This window comes from Acanthaster planci, linkage group LG05, assembly GCF_054643075.1.
Source record: "Acanthaster planci isolate LZ-2023a linkage group LG05, COTS_SCS, whole genome shotgun sequence".
Lineage (NCBI taxonomy): Eukaryota > Metazoa > Echinodermata > Asteroidea > Valvatida > Acanthasteridae > Acanthaster > Acanthaster planci.
Genome location: NC_141781.1, coordinates 14164741 through 14182736, shown reverse-complemented (window position 1 = coordinate 14182736; position 17996 = coordinate 14164741). Strand labels below are relative to the sequence as shown.

Genomic DNA, 17996 nt, shown 5'->3' with positions numbered 1-17996 from the left:
CCTGTGTGTACATGGAAATGCATTTTCACAGCACTGATGCACGTATTAAAGTTACATGTACACGGAATCTGAATGGTGTGCTTCTTGGCTGTGTAGCACTCAAACAAAAGTTCTTCCAAATGAATCGGAATTACTAAAAAATTTACGGCTGATCAAGTCATAATCCCAAGCCATATTAGAATCAGCTGCAGCGTCATTGTAGCCAGTGTAGAAATAAAAGCCAGTTTTGTATTACAAACAAACAGTTGGAGGCCATTGAAATTGTTTATGACGCGTTGAAGTTTTGAGTAAATTTGCACAAAATACCCATGGAAGGTGATGATGCATGATTACATGTACAGTACGTGGAGTACTGGTTACCAGCACCAACCGGATATGAATACTCCTCGGGCGCAACAGCCACAATGCTGTCACCCTCGTTGGTTCTTGCCTCTGGGCCCATAGGCCGAGGAATTTGATAGCCCTTTTATTTCACACCTGAGTTTAATGAGAGCAATTATTGTCGCTGCAGGATCCAATCTGGAGCAAAGGAGCTACATTGTAGATTGGCTGCTGTATGCGTGGTTAACCCTTTCACGGTGGGACGCGTTAAGACATGCCGTAAAAATTGAGATCCTCAGCCCGCTTTTCAGCTATTATTCTCGGCCCACGCTCCAGCGAACGCGGTGAAAGAAGGCACACCCTGGGTCTGCATGAATGAATCAGCTGTATGGTGGGATGAAGAACGTGTACCAGTAGATTGCTTGCATTCCCTAGTTGAAAGAGTCGCAAATAGATCGTGGTGTTATTTTCAAGGTTCAATTGAAATGAAGACACCTTTCATGAAACTGTGGTCCAGCAGAATCAGTCTGTACTTTAGAGACATTTTAAAGGGGGGGGATGAAAATTCATGAAAAAGGAAATAACATTGTCTGGGTTTTAAAAGTTTCAGTGCATTTTTTGAACCATTCCTTTCACCCTTGTACAGTAACAAAAAGAAAGATAGGTGTTAGACTGCATGACACTTGAATACCATTGCTACTACTCAATTTAATTTCAATTTCAATTCAACATTTATTTCCACGTTGACATCATATACTAATATATGACTCACCTGGTGCTTCGGCCTAACCATAAATATAAAAAAGATGGCTGAAGTTCACATGCAGGTACCCGGTATGTGAACTTATATGCATGTCCTCGCCCAAAGGTGCCGCACAGCTCAGCCAGCTCAATGAACTTTAACACATTTGGCTCCGTCCCGGGGGAGGGGGGGAAGGATGGAAGGTGTGATGGTCCAAATAGTCACACCCTGTTTCCGTTGCTCACCGGCGATGTTGCGGATTGATGGGGATGAGTGGGATTCTAATGGAAAGCTAAGTGATTCATCTAGTTTACTCTCCAGGATTAACACAGCAAAGCCTTTGATCTGCACTAAAGCAGCCTGTTCAAAATTCTCAGGGGATATGTTGCGCGCTGAGCATGTTTAAATTCCAGTTTGGAAAAGTGGTTTCTCAGGACCTACATGTAGGTCTGAAATTAAGTATGTCTTTTTTCCCATACATGCATACAATTACGTACAATTTTACAATTTGACATGTAGTTTTCCTTTTCAAGGCTTGACTGCCTCTTCTGATTTCGAAGTATGAAATGACTTTGGAGTTGCTTAATTTTAAATTTTGCCCTGATCCCTTACAGGGTTCAATTTCACACTAGTGCTTACCGTTAAGTAAATGTTTTGCTCACAATAGCACTAAAATTTGCTAAGTGGTAAGCGTATTTTGTGGAGAACATTCTCTTGATTTCAATATTGCATGGATGTGCATGGAGATTTTTGTGGGGAGTCAGGTTGCCTCAGTGTTTCTTTCCTCACCTTTCACCTTGGGGGCCGGGGTTTGAATCCAGCTCGGTCCACGTGTGGATTGGGTTTTCCGTCCCTACCTGAGTCTATTGGTTTTCTACTGAAACATTTATCCAGGGTTTTCCTCCCACCTCTAAAACTGAACATTTCTTCATTGTCTTCTCTCGTTATTATCCTGTAATTAGTGCGAAATGCTCTGTTGGATGCCAGATAAATAAATAAAGTATTGTTACATAACAAGGATAAGCAAATTTTTCCTCCAAGTACCTTTCACTGCTTCTACTGATGGTTTTCATGAAATACGCAAAGCCTCCTTCCTGAGGTCAGGCATTACCACACAATGAGCCCTCAGTTCATTTCAATTTTTAATCTATTGTGTGGTAATGCCCAACCTTAGGAAGGAGTACGGCACGGTTGGCAGGTCTGCTCCGTTAGTGCACAGTGGTATGCTCAGCAGCTCTGCCAACATTTTGTTTAGTTGCACAAACTCCCGTCCATATGACGACATGCATGCATGGAGTCAGTGTTGTAACCAAGTAATGCATGCACATGCACGTCACCGATGTTCCTGTGTTGATGTGTTGTTGAATCCCCTTCACTGACTTCAGGCTTCCATGGAATTGATTGACCTACTAAAAAAAAAAAAGGGAGGGGGAAATTCAGAACAACCTGAGGCGACGCCAGATGTGGTCAGCTGAAACAATACTTGTGTATGTACAATGTATGCACGGAATGTACACATTCTTCTCCAGTGTTGCCAAGGCTGTGCATGTGCAATAGTTTGATCTGTGACTGCTGCAGGCAGGCACCATAGTAATTATATATCCAATACGGCCGTTACGGGCATTTCACAATCGTGCGCCACCAAGAGTTTCTAACGCATTGGCCAATCACAATGCGCGAAATTTTGAAAGGGGTCAACCATTTTTGCGTGTTATGATTGGTCAACGCACTGCAAACTCTTGGTGGCGCAGTATTGTGAATCGCCCGTGTTTTGTCGAAGTTTTCCCTCCTGTGCTAACTCGAACTATTGACACCAGTGCCTCCAATTTGCAGCTCCGCATCATGACGTCTGCAAGTAGAATTGAAGAGGAACAACCAAAAAAAAATAAAAATATGAGATATAAACTGAAATTCCTGTGAGGCTAATTGTTGTGACTTAATTCAGTCATTTGCTGTGCACTGTGTGAATTCTCTCGGTATGTCCTTGCAGTTGATTAGAAAATGGAAGTCAAGGTTCATAGTTGGTGGGGTGATTGTGACGCACAATGCTATTATGAGCCAGAAAAAAATACTTAAACATGCACATATACCACAAATAGTAGTTGTTAGTTAAAGATAAATTCAGTGAAGGTTTTGTGGACATCTCCTACATCGGCCCCTTCATGGCAGAAAGTCTTATGTTAGGTTGTGTATTGAGTCAATGCCATGGAACAGTGGCTCTGTGCAGTCGCTATTACAATGCTCATCGCCATTGGTGGGGGCCACAGAAGATGACCAGTGATAGCGTTCCCATGGTCACCAGATTCATCAATTGCGTATTATGCAAAACAGCCTAGGTTTTTTACCTCTACCCGAAGAGGGTACTGTTGACTTGATGTCAGATTGTCCTATCCCTGACACTGGCATCATAGTTTCCCATCTGCCATCTTTGATACCAGCAGGCTGGCATTCAAAATGGACATCATATATTTTTATGGCTGGGGCTGCTTAAGGTAAACAGCCAGACTTGTCAGGAAATACCTGAGTGTTCCAACCTTACATACTTAAAAGTGTTGATCCGTGAACAAAAGAGGTACACTTAATTCAGGTTGTGTAAACTTTTAAGGACTAAGCCAGGTCCTCACAAGTCCTTGTCTGGAAAACAGGTTTAAAATTATTTTGAGGTCTGGCTTATCCGTAGCAAAAGGAAGAGGGAAAGCTAAGAAACTTTTACAAAAATTGAGCTCAAAATACTCTTCACACTTCAAGAAAATGAGTAATTCCATTGAGTTTTCTTAACTACATGAGAAGAAAGGAATGTCCGCACTAGACATCTGGGGTAAATGAGGGTAGGTTGAAGTGGCATATCAGAGGTGGCATAATACAGCACAGAATTGTGGGATATGTAACAGAAGGTTATTTCAGAGCGTGTTACCTGTGATAACACAAGCTGCACACTCCATGAGCACATGAATGGCAGGATAAGAGTACCACAGACAGGCAAAAGAGGATTGGGAGTATCTATGTACTTACTCCATCCATCACATGGTTATGGCAAATGAAAAGGTATCTGATATATGTACATGTATGCATCTGTGCAGAATGTTTGTGGTTAGTTAGCAGTGATTTTGTGGCCAATGGGTATAAGCAAAAGTGTGAAATTGCATTGAGTTGTTGGCACAGAGATCAAAGGCTCCACATGGGCATGTATAATGGACTATTTCATTGTCTGGCAGCATTTGAATGCTTCTAGCCCCCTCTGTTGACAGATTAGCTCCAGTTGATTGATGAACCACGACCTGCCAGCAGTATTTACCTGCATAAACTTAGAAGAACAAATTCCCAGGTACCTGTCTTTGCACTGTACCAGCATAATCATGTACAGCATGAGTTTGTTTTTCTCGCAGATGTGTCAAAAATGGCTATGCAGTTCAAGTACATTTACGTTATTCAAAACAACATCCAGATAATGTGCTGTATTGGCAACCATACCCGTATTTTTTTCCACAACGTTCTAGACCCAAGGCTTGAGTGGATGCCAAAATGCATCTAAAATGGGTAAAACTTAATGGATCATTTTGTTTTGCAGTTGGATGACGGCATATCAGAAATTTTAACTATAGTGAAATTACATGTACTGTACCTGTGTACGCACACATGTACAGTGTATCTGCTGTTAGTAATTGCAGGCATCTGACTTTTATAGGCCTATGAAGTTCATACCTGAAAATTTTGGCAATTTTCTCAAAGTGGTTAATGCCTTGTGATCTTCAGGTTCTGAAGTATATTTTTGGTGCTTGGAATCATCACCAATCAGATTTGGGCGGAAATTTGTTTTTCATTGTTTGACTATGGCACTCTCACTAATATGGAGTTCCAAGAGTCAGTGGTGAAAATAGAATGGCTCTGTATAGAAAAGGGAAAATAGTTGAAGTAAAAAATAAAGTTTATGGTATTGCCTGTAAGAGCCTGTGAAACTGTTTTGCTCCAAGTTGCACCCGGTATCTGTAAACATTGTTAAAAAGGTTGAATCTTTAGAAACTGACTTAAATTTTCTTCACCGGGCTCTAAGTTGAACCTGTGTAATTTATTCTCAACTGAAGACAATATTTATCCTGGGGAGTTGCGTGTCAGGAGCAGACGTTTTGTAGTACCTCAGAACTGTCTTGCTCCATTGCATGATCAGATTGCACTGCAAACAAGTGATTTGCGCCCCTCGTGTGAAGTGGCGGGGCTGACGTGACCTTTTGATCTCACAAGAGTCTGTTACGTGGAAGGAGGTGCCGCTGCCATGCCAACGGACATCACATCAGGGGCCCAGTAATTGTCGGAGTAAACGCTTAATGGTGGGTTACGGGTTACGAGCACTGCCAACAGTAAATGACACAGCATTTATTTTCTCCCCTCCTTCACTCACACTGTTTGTCGGGCGGGAAATTGCCGACAGCAAGTTGCCGCATGTGCCAGCAAAAATCAGCTGCATTTCACACCTTGAGCACGGACCATTGAAACAACCTGAGCAAAGATCAGCCAAGGCCTGACTGTCGGCTTGCCACCATAACTTCCTGACATCCTTAATCCAGTGTTGTTGAACAAAAATTTCTGCAAACCATACTATTTTTGTAAGATGTGTTTTTCGTTTTGCATCGGCTTGATGTTAATACTTATATTGAGAGTTTTGTCCCTCACTGATGTACATCTATAACACTACACACATATTCCGCACTGTGCGAGGGTTTGTGAAAAACTTCACAAGCATACATGTATATGATGTGATCTTAGAAGTACAATGTATGTTTGGTGTGGTATCCGCTGCTGATCGACTTACTCAATTCTCCCTACACTGCGGCAACAAATAATGTAAAGGGGAAACATAGACACGTCCGAGGAACTGCCATATTGTTGTGATGATGTCACAATAACCTGTCATACTTCTGAAACTTGGCGTGCATGTCCAGTTTGGTAAATTAAGTCACATTATAGTACTGATTACTTGATGAGGCATGTAACTTGTGCTTATACAACCTGTGTGTGCATCATGAACAGTGCCCTCGAGGTTGTATGGTGTAAGCGCCTCTCCTTCATGTATTTCTCTGCTTTTCAAATTTCCATTCCATGCCCTCATTCCCCACCCACAAATTTTCACCATTTTTGGTGTGTACAAGTGATTTTAAAAAAAGTACATGTATATGTATAGCGTATGTGAAAGAGACACTGATAAAATTTCCCAGCTTCGTACATACACGTATGTACCAGCCGGTGTGGTAGTCGAGATCACCACAAGACCAGACACAAGACCAGTCACTTAAGTATAACAATGTGAACAATGTTTGGTATGGTATCCGCTGCTCATTGACTTACCTGTAATCGACCCAGTTAGACAACATTGGCAAGCCTGGTCGTTGAGTGGTAAGACATCTCCACTAGTCCTTGGACAACAGTGAGTACGTGTACATGTACAGGCATGTACAAGGCAGTGATGTAAGCCAGAGGTGGCGAAGGAGTAAAAAACTTCCAGTATACACATTACCCACATTAGTTTGCCAAAATGAAAACTTTGTGTTCAAACTTCCGCCTCTTAGTTTATAATTGGCTCTTTTTAGAATTTCTCATAACTCATATGATAGATTGTATCGCTAAACAAAGTGTGCTGTGCATTGTGGGAAGAGGTCAACATTGCGTGACTCTGGTACATAGCAATCACACATTGCTCTAATTAATTAATTAATTAATTAATCATTGTATAAACTTGGCCACGCTTTCAAAACAGATTTTGTGATGGCTCCCCTCCTTGTCACCACAGTTTTAAACTTTCCTTCTCCATTCAAATTAAACGTTTAATGACTAAGTTCAGAATAGTTGTATTTTATATTAGGTTAATAATTTTACAGTTCTACTGTACTTGCTATATACATGTACGTGTAATTGTCTTGATACCTTGTTCATTTTAACGTAATTTTTAAATGACCACTTTTGTACTTCCTGTATGATTGTACAGTATATAACGATTGCAATGTAACTTCATATTTATTACTCCGCAGACTTTTGGGCCAATTGTTAACATACCAGTAAGTACCAATATTGAACTGAATTGAATTGAACAGATTTTGTGACAGGCATTTTCCGCCTCATCACTACATGTTCAAGAAAGGGGGAAATCATTCAAAATGCCAGTAAAGCTACCGGTACAATAGCCTGGTACATGTATAGTTACCAATATTGACCTACAGGCACCAAATGGATTTTTTTTCTTATTTCACACATGGATGCACCATATTGTGGAGATCATTTCTATACTTTGCAACAACCTCGCGTGTTGTTTTAAAAGTAAAGTTCACTGGTTCTTCTTCAAACTGCATTTTGTACGTGTATGGCATTATTTATGACGTCACAAACTGTCCTGTTGTTTGAAAAGTTATGTACTCCTTTAACAACTCATAGCCCTGACAACAGAATTATTTTCAGTTTTTATAGCCAAAGCTGTTTCACATATATTGTTTACTGGCAATTCTCAGAACAACTTTAACCTATGTAAAGAAATTTATTTATTATTCAAGCAACAACAAACTTTCCTCTCGCTTGAAAGGATTGGCTTTACCCGGTCTGCCCTGAATCATTCATAGCTTTGATGAAAGAATAACTGTCAAGTGTTGCAGCCACAAACCTGTCTGCCACTGGAAAGATTTTGTTTACTGGCTTTTCTCAGACCCACTCATAGTATATGTACATGTACAAGAAAATAATTTATTGATGCAACAACAAACCTTGCTTTTGTTGGAAAGGATCAGATTACTGGGTCCATCCTGAACCACTCAGAGCCAATGAAAGGTTTATTATAAAAATGGTAAAACCGTGGAAAAACAATCAGGTGATTTCGTGGAATTGCAGGAGATGAATAAACATGAGTTTAAGGAGTACATGTATCTGCTGTGTGTATGTTTTATCTCTTGTCGGCTTCTAGTGTAGAAAAGCTGGTGTTGACCATTTTAACGGAGCACGGGGTGCACTCGAGAAGACTCTATATTTCAACATTTGCTCATCACGGTCCACATGATTGAGTGCCCAATCCTGTGCATTCACACAGTATGTGTCCCCTCCAAAGGAGCTACTTGTGTTTGGAATATGAAAAATGGGCATCTCTAGTTCATGTTTGTTGCTCATACATGTAAATGTACGTGAGCTCCTTCAGTATTGCATCTGCGTCAGCATGTACATGTACATAACAGTCTTTAAGGCAACCTCTTAAGCTTTTCCACTTTGTTGCAGCACAGTGAGCTGACAACTGATTCTGTTCTTAGATATGTTTGGGTGAGATAAAAGCCCCAATGATGGACTGTTTACAAATAGACATTGAACTTGCCATCCATTCATTTATTAGCGGGCTGTAAATGGTTTACATTTCATAAGTCTGTGAAGGTGGGGGGACAGACTGATTTGTGAGAATAGTGCAGAGTGCTGATGGAGAAGCATGCCAGCTATTAAGATATGGCTGTTGTTCTAGATGTACGTGTACATTTTTCATTTTACTAATTGGCATCGATATGTGAGGTTGGGCCCAATTAAGGGCTTGGCTAACCAGAGAATTCTATGCTCATGATCACTGTTCTATGCTTACGGCATCCAAATGTTCAGCAACCGCCAAGGAACACAGGTGACTGACAGGGTTCATTGCCCATCAAATCAGCTGATTTTCAAGTCTCTTCCCCCTTCTCCCGTGCATGCCATGACAGATGTGGCATTGTGTGAAATCTTGTGTGGCATTGAATTGGTCCCGTGCCCTTTTTCCTTGTACAAGAATTTACACATGTGTGCCTCTCACCCCGAAAAGTATTTCATTCCGGCTTTCATTAGTAAGTGCTTGAAAATATAGTTGTTTTTTCATCATATTTACCCGTACATTTTATTTATTTTTTCAGATTCACTTGATCTTAACACCTGTAATTGTACTTGTTAGACATTTCTTGGTCTGACCAAAAATGAGATGTGCGTATCATACCATTGAATACCAAAACTCACAGACACTGAAACATGCCACTCAACTTTTAGACTTGAATCAAGTCGGACTTACGTCGCTCTTCCCTGGTCGGCCATCCCTTCAGCCGGCACGATACGCACTACACGGTCGTCGCGCTTGGCCTGGTAGCTCACATAACCCTTATAAGGTGCCCTCATTTGATAGCCTTTATTGCACAACGTTTGTCATACGTCACCAGTCAGTAAGTCTGACTTGACTGATAAGCCAATCGTCGGTGAGATGTAGTTATTCAGAATTGCATATGAACGACAATATCTTGCATAATGTATACAGAATGTCCACCAATCAAAGTAGTCAGACTTGTAGATTTGTTCATTACAATGCAGGTATGAATGACGAAGAACAAGTCCAGCAGTGTGATTGGCTGCTAGATAATCCCATTCACTGTGTACAAAAAGTTGGCAGATTCGTCAAGTCGGGAGTTTTAAGCTGAACTCATAGTAATAAGTGGACACGAGGGCGCAAAGCAAGTAACAGCGTGCAGTCTCGATGTGTATCCAAAGCAGAAATGAAGACGTCACAGAGATCCCGACTTAAGTCAAGGCTACTCAACTTTCTCAAGAATGTCCGTTTAAGACACCAGTATGCATCTGTCTCAAGATTATGCTTAACAAATTTACACAAACACAACTGCCATACAAATCGTATGACAGTATATTGATTTTTCTGATACATTTTGCCATACATGTACATGTAGGTGGGGACATCTGGCCTGGTGGCAGCAGGTTATACATGCAACTCCCATCATGGGGTCAGGGGCTCGAATACAGTATGATAGCTGGTATTATACCAATAGATTAGGTGGTTCTGGGCAAGTCACTAATGTCCCCACTTGCATGCCTCTGTCCCCTGGGAGTATATATATATACATGTAGGTACACAGGTTATTTTGTCTGAAATGGCAGGATCCTGTGCCCTATTCCCCAGGGAGTTTAGATGGTTTCAGGAATGTTGAGATGCTATGTGAGCCTGATGATGGTAAGGTACATGTAGGTACATGTACATGTATCTACATCAGCTGCACTGAATGGCTGCCAGATTCTGCTTGCTTTATTAATGCTGTGCTCTAGCTTATACCCTTACTGGTATTTCCAACCAATTTGCTTTACTTTCAGATTCCCCTGGACTACGTAAACCCTGGCCTTACATGTCATTGCCACTCATTTACTCACATTTCTTGGTTACAAGTGTGAAAGTTGCTTTTGTCATGCAATCAAATTACTACATGTACGAACTTGTAGCTGCATTTCAGACTGATGAGGTTCATTTGTGCATGCACTTGTATACCTGGGATACAAGGATTGATTGGTCACTTTTTGCATACATACATGCACTGTAATGTTGTCATTAGGTACCATACGAAAACCTACTGGTTGGCTTACATGGAGTGATATGTATTATGGACTGGTTACATTTTACCGTACATGCATAAGTACCTGGTAGGATGTCTACTAAACTGAATGCATGCATCCTATACACATACACGTACAATGTACGGTACCGGTACATGTGTGGTTGCTGGCAAGTGCGCACATTACGGTGGTACAATATGGCGTCCTCAGATTTCTGTACAGGAATTTGAAACGCGTTCACCCTCGTTGCACAATTGTATCTATGTGCAGCAATTTGTTATCAAGTCTGGATGCTCAGTAGCTGAGAGCTGAACATTTATAATTATCCCTTTAAAGTTATGACATCAATTCTCCGTACACTGCCGCAAAAATTAATGTACAGGGAAAAATTAGACATGACATTATAGTTGATTAGTTGATGAGGCATGTAACTTGTGCTTATACAACCTGTGTGCATCATGAACAGTGCCCTTGAGGTCATATGGTGTAAGCGCCTCTCCTTCATGTATTTCTCTGCTTTCCAAATTTCCATTCCATGCCCTCATTCCCCACCCACAAATTTTCACCATTTGTGATGTGTACAAGTGATTTTAAAAAAGTACATGTATATGTATAGCGCATGTGAAAGAGACGCTGATAAAATTTCCCAGCTTCGTACATACACGTACATGTATGTACCAGCCGGTCACTTAAGTAACAATGTGAACAATGACAAAGGAATGCTTTTGTTGCAGGTCATTTGCATAGCTTGTGACTTGAATTCAGACTGGAGTTCATGTGTTGGTTTGTGCTTGTCTAGTGTGGTATTGTAAAGGTCTTAAGTGGTCTCAACTACAACACTGGTACAAGCCAGTGTAACTGCCTAAAACCAAATTCTGTGAAGGGAAAAAATTAGACCATGCCAGTTTTAGTAAGTCAGTTTATACCGCACGAATCCAAAGAAACGAGTAAGTTAACTTGGGGCCATCAATACACTGGTGGGTGTTACATCACAGGGACAGATACGGACATGTAACTTAATTGTCTCTGTGAACAAGTTCTGATGATTTTGATTTGCTACTACTGGTAGTACATGCACAGGTACAGGTACATGACATCAGCGCAGCATGCTCCTATTGCTTTCTGCTGCCATTTTTCTCTGTTTGAGTATGCCCTTACAGTGTACAAATCGTGCTCTGTAGGAGCTAGGCAGTGTATGTATTAAAAGCATGCAAATGTCAGCAGAACATTAAATCAACAGTTGCAAATGGAATGCCGTTTATTGTAAGGTTTGTGACTCAAATACGTGTAGGTACATGTACATGCACACAGGGCTCAACTCTTATCCATGCCCGTCCACATTTTTTTTCTCCCTTGGTTTAGCTCTGTATGAGTCTGGGTGCTCTACCCCGTGTTCATTTCCCACTTGTTTCATTATGACTAACTACTTGCTGACATGGTATTTATTTGGGCTGAAAATGTTGACTTTTGAAAAAGGGCAGGATACATGTAAGTGGCCAACATTTGATATCTGCAGCCTCGGCCAATTCACAATAGCCCCTGGCACAGTATTTGTACAATATTTCTTAGCGTATCCTCATACGTTTCACCACTACAGGGTGTGCCCACAGAATGACAGTTACTTCCATAACGGGCTATGCAGCCAAGTTCAAGTTCAACAGACGGTCTGCCCCTCACAGATTTTTTTTTACTTTGTGCATGTATGTGTGTGTTTAAAACAAATGGGGGATCAGCATGTTTAAATGTCAGCCAGAGGCGTGTTGATGAGGCATGCTTGACATTGTCACCCTCAGCTGTGCCATGCAGCTACACATAGCCTGGTTGTGTTAATTTTGAAGTCCTCCGACATGAAGTGATTAACTCGCATTATTTCCCAATTGTAGGGTTAGCCAACCCTTGCTTTGTACGTGAATCATTTCCCATTCTCTACATAATGAGAAACAGCATTGCAAGCTCTTTGTACTGTGTTAGATTGTGCACCGGCCCATCTAAACTGGTACCATTGTAAAATAGGTAGCCCTGTTAGTGACTACGGTGAACCAGTTCCCAGGTTAGTCACTGATTCTTAATGTGGGTGGGAAAAGGTAGGGCTTCCATACATGTACACGCGAGCTGCAGATAACTCAAGTGAGACTTGATGTTGTAACATGAGTGGTTGCTGTTGCAGGATGCTCGACGTGTCATCGAGTGCTTTTGCTGGACTTTTATGAGTAGCTACCACAGCTCTCTGGGAAGTGCTTGTTTGTCCCGTTCACCGCTTTTCTTCTCTTGGCTTGTCAGGCACATGTAGGCAGATGTTAAAGATAATGCAGCGATTATTGACCGCTGTGACATGGGACATACATGTAGTTTTGTTTTTACCCAAGGGGTGCATGGTGCCAGAGTAGGAGCCCAGGATTCTCTATTCGTCCTCATGGTGTGATTCATATTTTGCACCCTCAGGACTCAAATGAGGTGTAAAGAGGCATTTGAGCAGCATATAGAGTGTACATGTACATGTAGAAGTATCTCACCATAATTTGTTGGACATGACGTGACTGTTCTAAGCCAGTGAACGTAAAGCATTGAAGATATAATGTAGGAAGTATACATGTGCTTATTATGCCATCTTCAGACTGCGCAAAGTGGTGCTGCTCTAAGTTGTGATTTCATTTCTGAAGTGGACAAATCTGATTCAAGAGGATCCACATTCATCTTGGGTTTTCGCTTCTTTGCTTTCTTCCTTGCAGTGAAACCAATCGCTTGGACAGCGGCCTCGTCGTTGAACTATGGACCAAAGGCCTCATATGGGACACCTTGCTGGGCACCTCATGGATCCCGCTGTGCAGCATCGAGCACTCCAACCAGGTAGGCACGTCAAGAATAGTGCGTTTAAAATTTTTTGGAATGACAGGCACGAGGCTGCATTTGAAATTTCTTGCCACGACCGGAAGTGACACCAACAAATGTTGTCTAGAGAGAAGATGCTTTTTGCCAAGCAACAACTTCCAATTGAGTTGACACCGCTGCACTTGGCTACCAGGCACCAGTAGTTGATGCATGCCTTTCCTTGTTTATTTGGTGTACATTTTCTATATGTACACTGCATAAAGGGTGGCAGGATTTTATTGGCTGTTCCTGGCCTCTCCAATGTCTTTCGGACTCCAAAATTCATAAGTATAAAAAAAAAATGAACAGGTATTTTTAGACAAAATTTCAATTTGGCCCCACGGAGCCAAGACACAGGACTGCATTGTGTAAATAGTAAGGGGCAATATTCATTGTCTGGAGGTCGAACTGCATTGAACTTTCTACCAGCTTTTCTTTAATTTTCATTTAATTTTGTGTGTGCGAAGGAGGGAATTTGAACACGGAACGCATACAAACCAGACACAGGATACAGTGTGCAGCTACCAAATGTTTCTTATGTAGCCTCACCTCAGGGTTTGTAGCTGGACCCAAATTTCATTGCATTACATTGCAGAGTTTAGCAAAGCGTCTTTGCTGAATCGTGAGTGGAAAACTGTTATAGAAGAGTCAGCACATTGCAGCTGCGGGTACATGTACAGATATTCCATGGTTTAGACTGGTCAATAATACTTCATACTAAATAGAAACAATTTGGTTTTATACTTACTGTGAAGCCTTTATCAAGAAGGGTTACATTGTTATGATATCACACAGCTGTACAGTGAATTTCATGGACACTTATTTGGTAGTATTGAACCTAAGCACTACTAAAATATTTGGATTCATTTTAAACTTGAATAAAGCTCACATACTGTGGCTCTTGAGTGTGTCTCGCTTACTTACTTTCCGGTAGGTGCTCTGCTTCCTGTGTTTATTTTCACAGAGGTAATAGAAGAAAAGCAAAAAAAACACAATTTTGGATTACTGTCGATATAAAAAATATAAAAAAGATAATAAAGTTTGATTGATGTATTGTAGATATGTACTGGTTGTATTAACTTTCCATTATATGCTGCCCTTGATGGTATCCAATTACACGTACATGTACATGAAGATTCAACCAGGTCAGATTGTCACCCATGACTGGTTACAGAAATCACATGATAACCTGAACACATGGCACACAGTCGCTGGAAAGCAGAAACGTTGCTGGTACTCCCACAACGCATATTCCTTTGGTAAAATCATTTTCTCCCCCTGGGATGGGAAGAATAATAAAGGGGGAGTTTTCTGCCTGGTTGCTGACAGCGCTAGTCTTTGCGTGTTTAGTTTTGTGGCAGGACCAGTAGCATTTGGCCGTACAAACAGAACGCTGGGAGGGGAAAAAAGAGGCTGTCATCAGGTGTGGAGATACAGATTTGCGTCGCACAATCTGCTCAACTTAGTGGCAGAGCTTGAATTGCTGAAGTGGACACGGGGAATGATAAAGCTCCTTATTACCCTGGACCTCTGTTGGGATCTCTGTGCTAGTGAACTACATGTACATGTACATGTAATTGTAACCGTTCTTCATTATGCTGTGTTGGGAATGTTGGTAGTGTAGTCTCGGTCGCATCTGCCCATTATATCCCACTTGGACAAGCAGTTGCCGAATTCACGTAGGCATCGTGGACATCCACCAGGTCTTCTCACCGTTAAGCCTCCCCCACCACATTCCACCCACCCACCCCTGCCGTGTACACATGTACAGTTGAACTGGCCTGCATGTACGTAGCTCCAGTGCCTCTTTGGAGATGAGCTTATACTGCCTGCTCAGGCACCGACATGCTTGGCTTACCGTCACGGCTTTGTGCATTTACAGTCTTCCTCCCGGTCACTCTTCATCTCTCCCCTCATGTTTTTTTTGGTAAACCGTGCTATTAGGAAGGAGATGGCGACTGGTACTCACTAGACCGGGAGGTGGAGGTGAAAAACAGACAGGTGAACGGCACCAAGATCCCCACCGGACACAAGGTGCTGATTGACGTCCGCTTTGAGCCGCCGTTTGGTGAGTAGCAACCTTTTATTACTCTACAACTGTTCCCCACGCCCCTCTGGATTGACACCAGCTCATCAGACACATATTGCTGACTTGTTGGGAGTACTGAGTCACTTGTACTGCTGCAATGTACATGTATAGGCCGTGCTTGCAAATAGTGAACCTGCTGCACACCAAACTGACTTGTGGGCAGTTTTCCTTCTGTCCTGAAGGGGATTAAGCAGTTCAAGTATGATGTATGGTTTGTGGAATGACCACCGGTCATTGGGGATGCATGCATGTACATGTATGCATACATGTATATCGGCATGCACATAATGCATGCAGTGGTATTCTTAGCAGTTTCACATGGGGCAAATTTGTATCGGTTTTTTTTTTTAATTTAAGTTTCAGGTAGGCTTTTTATTTTCTTTTATTTGTGTTACTTTGGGGGTTCCAGGATGTTTTTTTGTTGGTTTGGGTTTTGGCTCACTGAATATTTTAAACCTTCACAAAATATGGAAGGCATGATGTTTTGATCCCAGCAGAATGTTTCTCAAAGGCAGAACCTTTTGAAACAAAATTGTGTACAGACATGAAGTACCGGTACTGCAATGAATGTACATGAATGGCTGTGAATGCAACTGGTGCCGTCCAGGCACCGTAACAATGTCTCATACTTTTTTCTAATCATCCATTATACAAGTGCCCAATAGGCGTTCAATTAGGAGCATGAAAAGCTTTTCGACCTTTAACCTACATGTATTGTACTATGCCTACATGTATATGCAGATGGTGTTTTTATGACATCTGTTTTGGCTTGCATACGCTTAATCTGTCTTTAGCATCGACAGTACACAAGTCAGCGATATACATGTAAGTCCTCAGATTTTGATTAATAATTGGAAGAATTAATGAGCAAACAACGTATTGTTTGTTAAACATAGTTACGTGTATGAGGCTCCATCACATGCACAAGCCTGTTGTTAAGTTGAAATATATGAAAGACAGGACTTGCCAACTTTCACACATTGAGTGTGAGGCTCAAATAATTCTATGCTGTGTTGGATTTCCCATGCCCCCAAAAAGTGATATTATTAAACAAGTGATGTCCCACATCTGTTGTGATGTCTGTGTGTGTGTGTGTGCATCAGTGAAAGGCTGTGACCGAAATGGCCCTCTGTAGCAAAAAAATTGTTCTGTTCTCACAGCTCTACTTTCATTCAGTATTGGCTGCCCAGGAGAGAGTTCAGTATTTTTCTCAGAGAATGACCATACACTTGGAAGTTGGAAAGCTTGTTTCTTTCCAGAGAACTGGCTTCAAGCTGTAAATACATATGTTTTCCAGGCGTGTAGAAGACAGTGCAGTTACTTCTTGAGACATTCTGTTTTTTTTTCTCATGAAGGTGGTCAGTCTCATTGGTAATGTTTCCCTGCTATAAATTCTTGCCATTCCCGCATACCTCATTTATACAGTCCAATTCTTTCTCATAATCAAAAGCCCAAGTTCCCAGAGCACACCATTTTTCAAGCTTGATTCCAACTGTGCCGCCGAGTTATACAGGTACATGCATTTTAGTATGCTGGAACTTGTTGGACAGGTGTCAGAAAAGGACTTATTGCAACACTTCAGAGATCTGGCCTCAGTGGCTTGAGGACAGGAAATAGCTTACCTGTTACTGATATTCCCCAATTGTTTAGTTTTGCCTGTCGTTTGTTCCTGGTACCCCTTCCCCGTACATTGATTGCATGTGTCCACGAGTAAGCATGGCAATGGTAAGGCCGTGCTGTTTCAAAGGAGTCTCTGTATTCGAATATTTGAAATTCCGGTTGACTGAATATTCATACATGTGACCGCCAGCAATAATTATGCACAAAAATGCACTTAAGAGTCTGGGGACAAGTTCAATATGGCAGTGCAGTACGTATGTCGGGATTGGCATACCCAGCATGCCTTACAGATACATGTAACTGTAAGTGGTATGCATGTGTACACAAAGTGCTGTGCACCTGAATGTGCATCTGATGACACGTGTACCTTTTCATATTTGTGGTGAACTGTGGTATATCAGATAACAAAAAAAAAACGTGATGGTAGTTGACATTGCCAGCGGTTGAACAGGAAAAGTTGTTACAGAACATGCTGTAGTACATTTTTGTAATTGATAACAATCGATGCTAAGTCTTGAAAAAAATTCAAATGCACCCATGTCAGACCCCAGCTGCATTTCAAATAAACATCTGAGTGATTCAATCTGGCATTTCCTTTTGCATTAGTGATGTTTGCTGGTCTTTCTAACGTTTGGACACGATTTCTGGTCACATGCAGGGGGGACAGGCTATATTCAGCATGTTCAGTGTCTGTGCTGCAGTGGTTGGCTTGGGCTAGGTTGAAAAAACCCCACCCCTTTCAAAAAAAAAAATAGCGAGAGTGAAGGCACAAGAGCACAAAAACAAGCCAGAGGGGTTTCATGACAGCTTTTGGGCATAATCCAGGCTCTTTGGGCAGCGAAATGCACGCGCAAAGCCTCGGTAACTTCGATGCCACTTCGCTCTCAGTTCAACTTCAAGGCAGATTTTGACATCCAGTATTTGCCAGCTGCGTTAAGCTTTGCGTGGACACCAGAAGATTGCATCCGTCAGAGTCATGACACGATTGTG

The 17996-nt window shown here is 41.6% G+C and overlaps 1 protein-coding gene across 12 annotated transcripts in view; it reads left to right on the top strand.

Annotated features, from left to right (window-relative positions):
- LOC110977314 (protein unc-13 homolog B-like) overlaps positions 1-17996 on the top strand; it is a 134590-nt gene that overhangs the window by 39452 nt on the left and 77142 nt on the right. For all 12 annotated transcript variants that reach the window (XM_087137461.1, XM_087137462.1, XM_087137464.1 and 9 more), the window contains exons 4-5: positions 13159-13276; positions 15242-15365. In XM_087137461.1, the coding sequence (XP_086993587.1) occupies positions 13159-13276; positions 15242-15365 (242 nt within the window). The remainder of the gene's footprint in view (positions 1-13158; positions 13277-15241; positions 15366-17996) is intronic.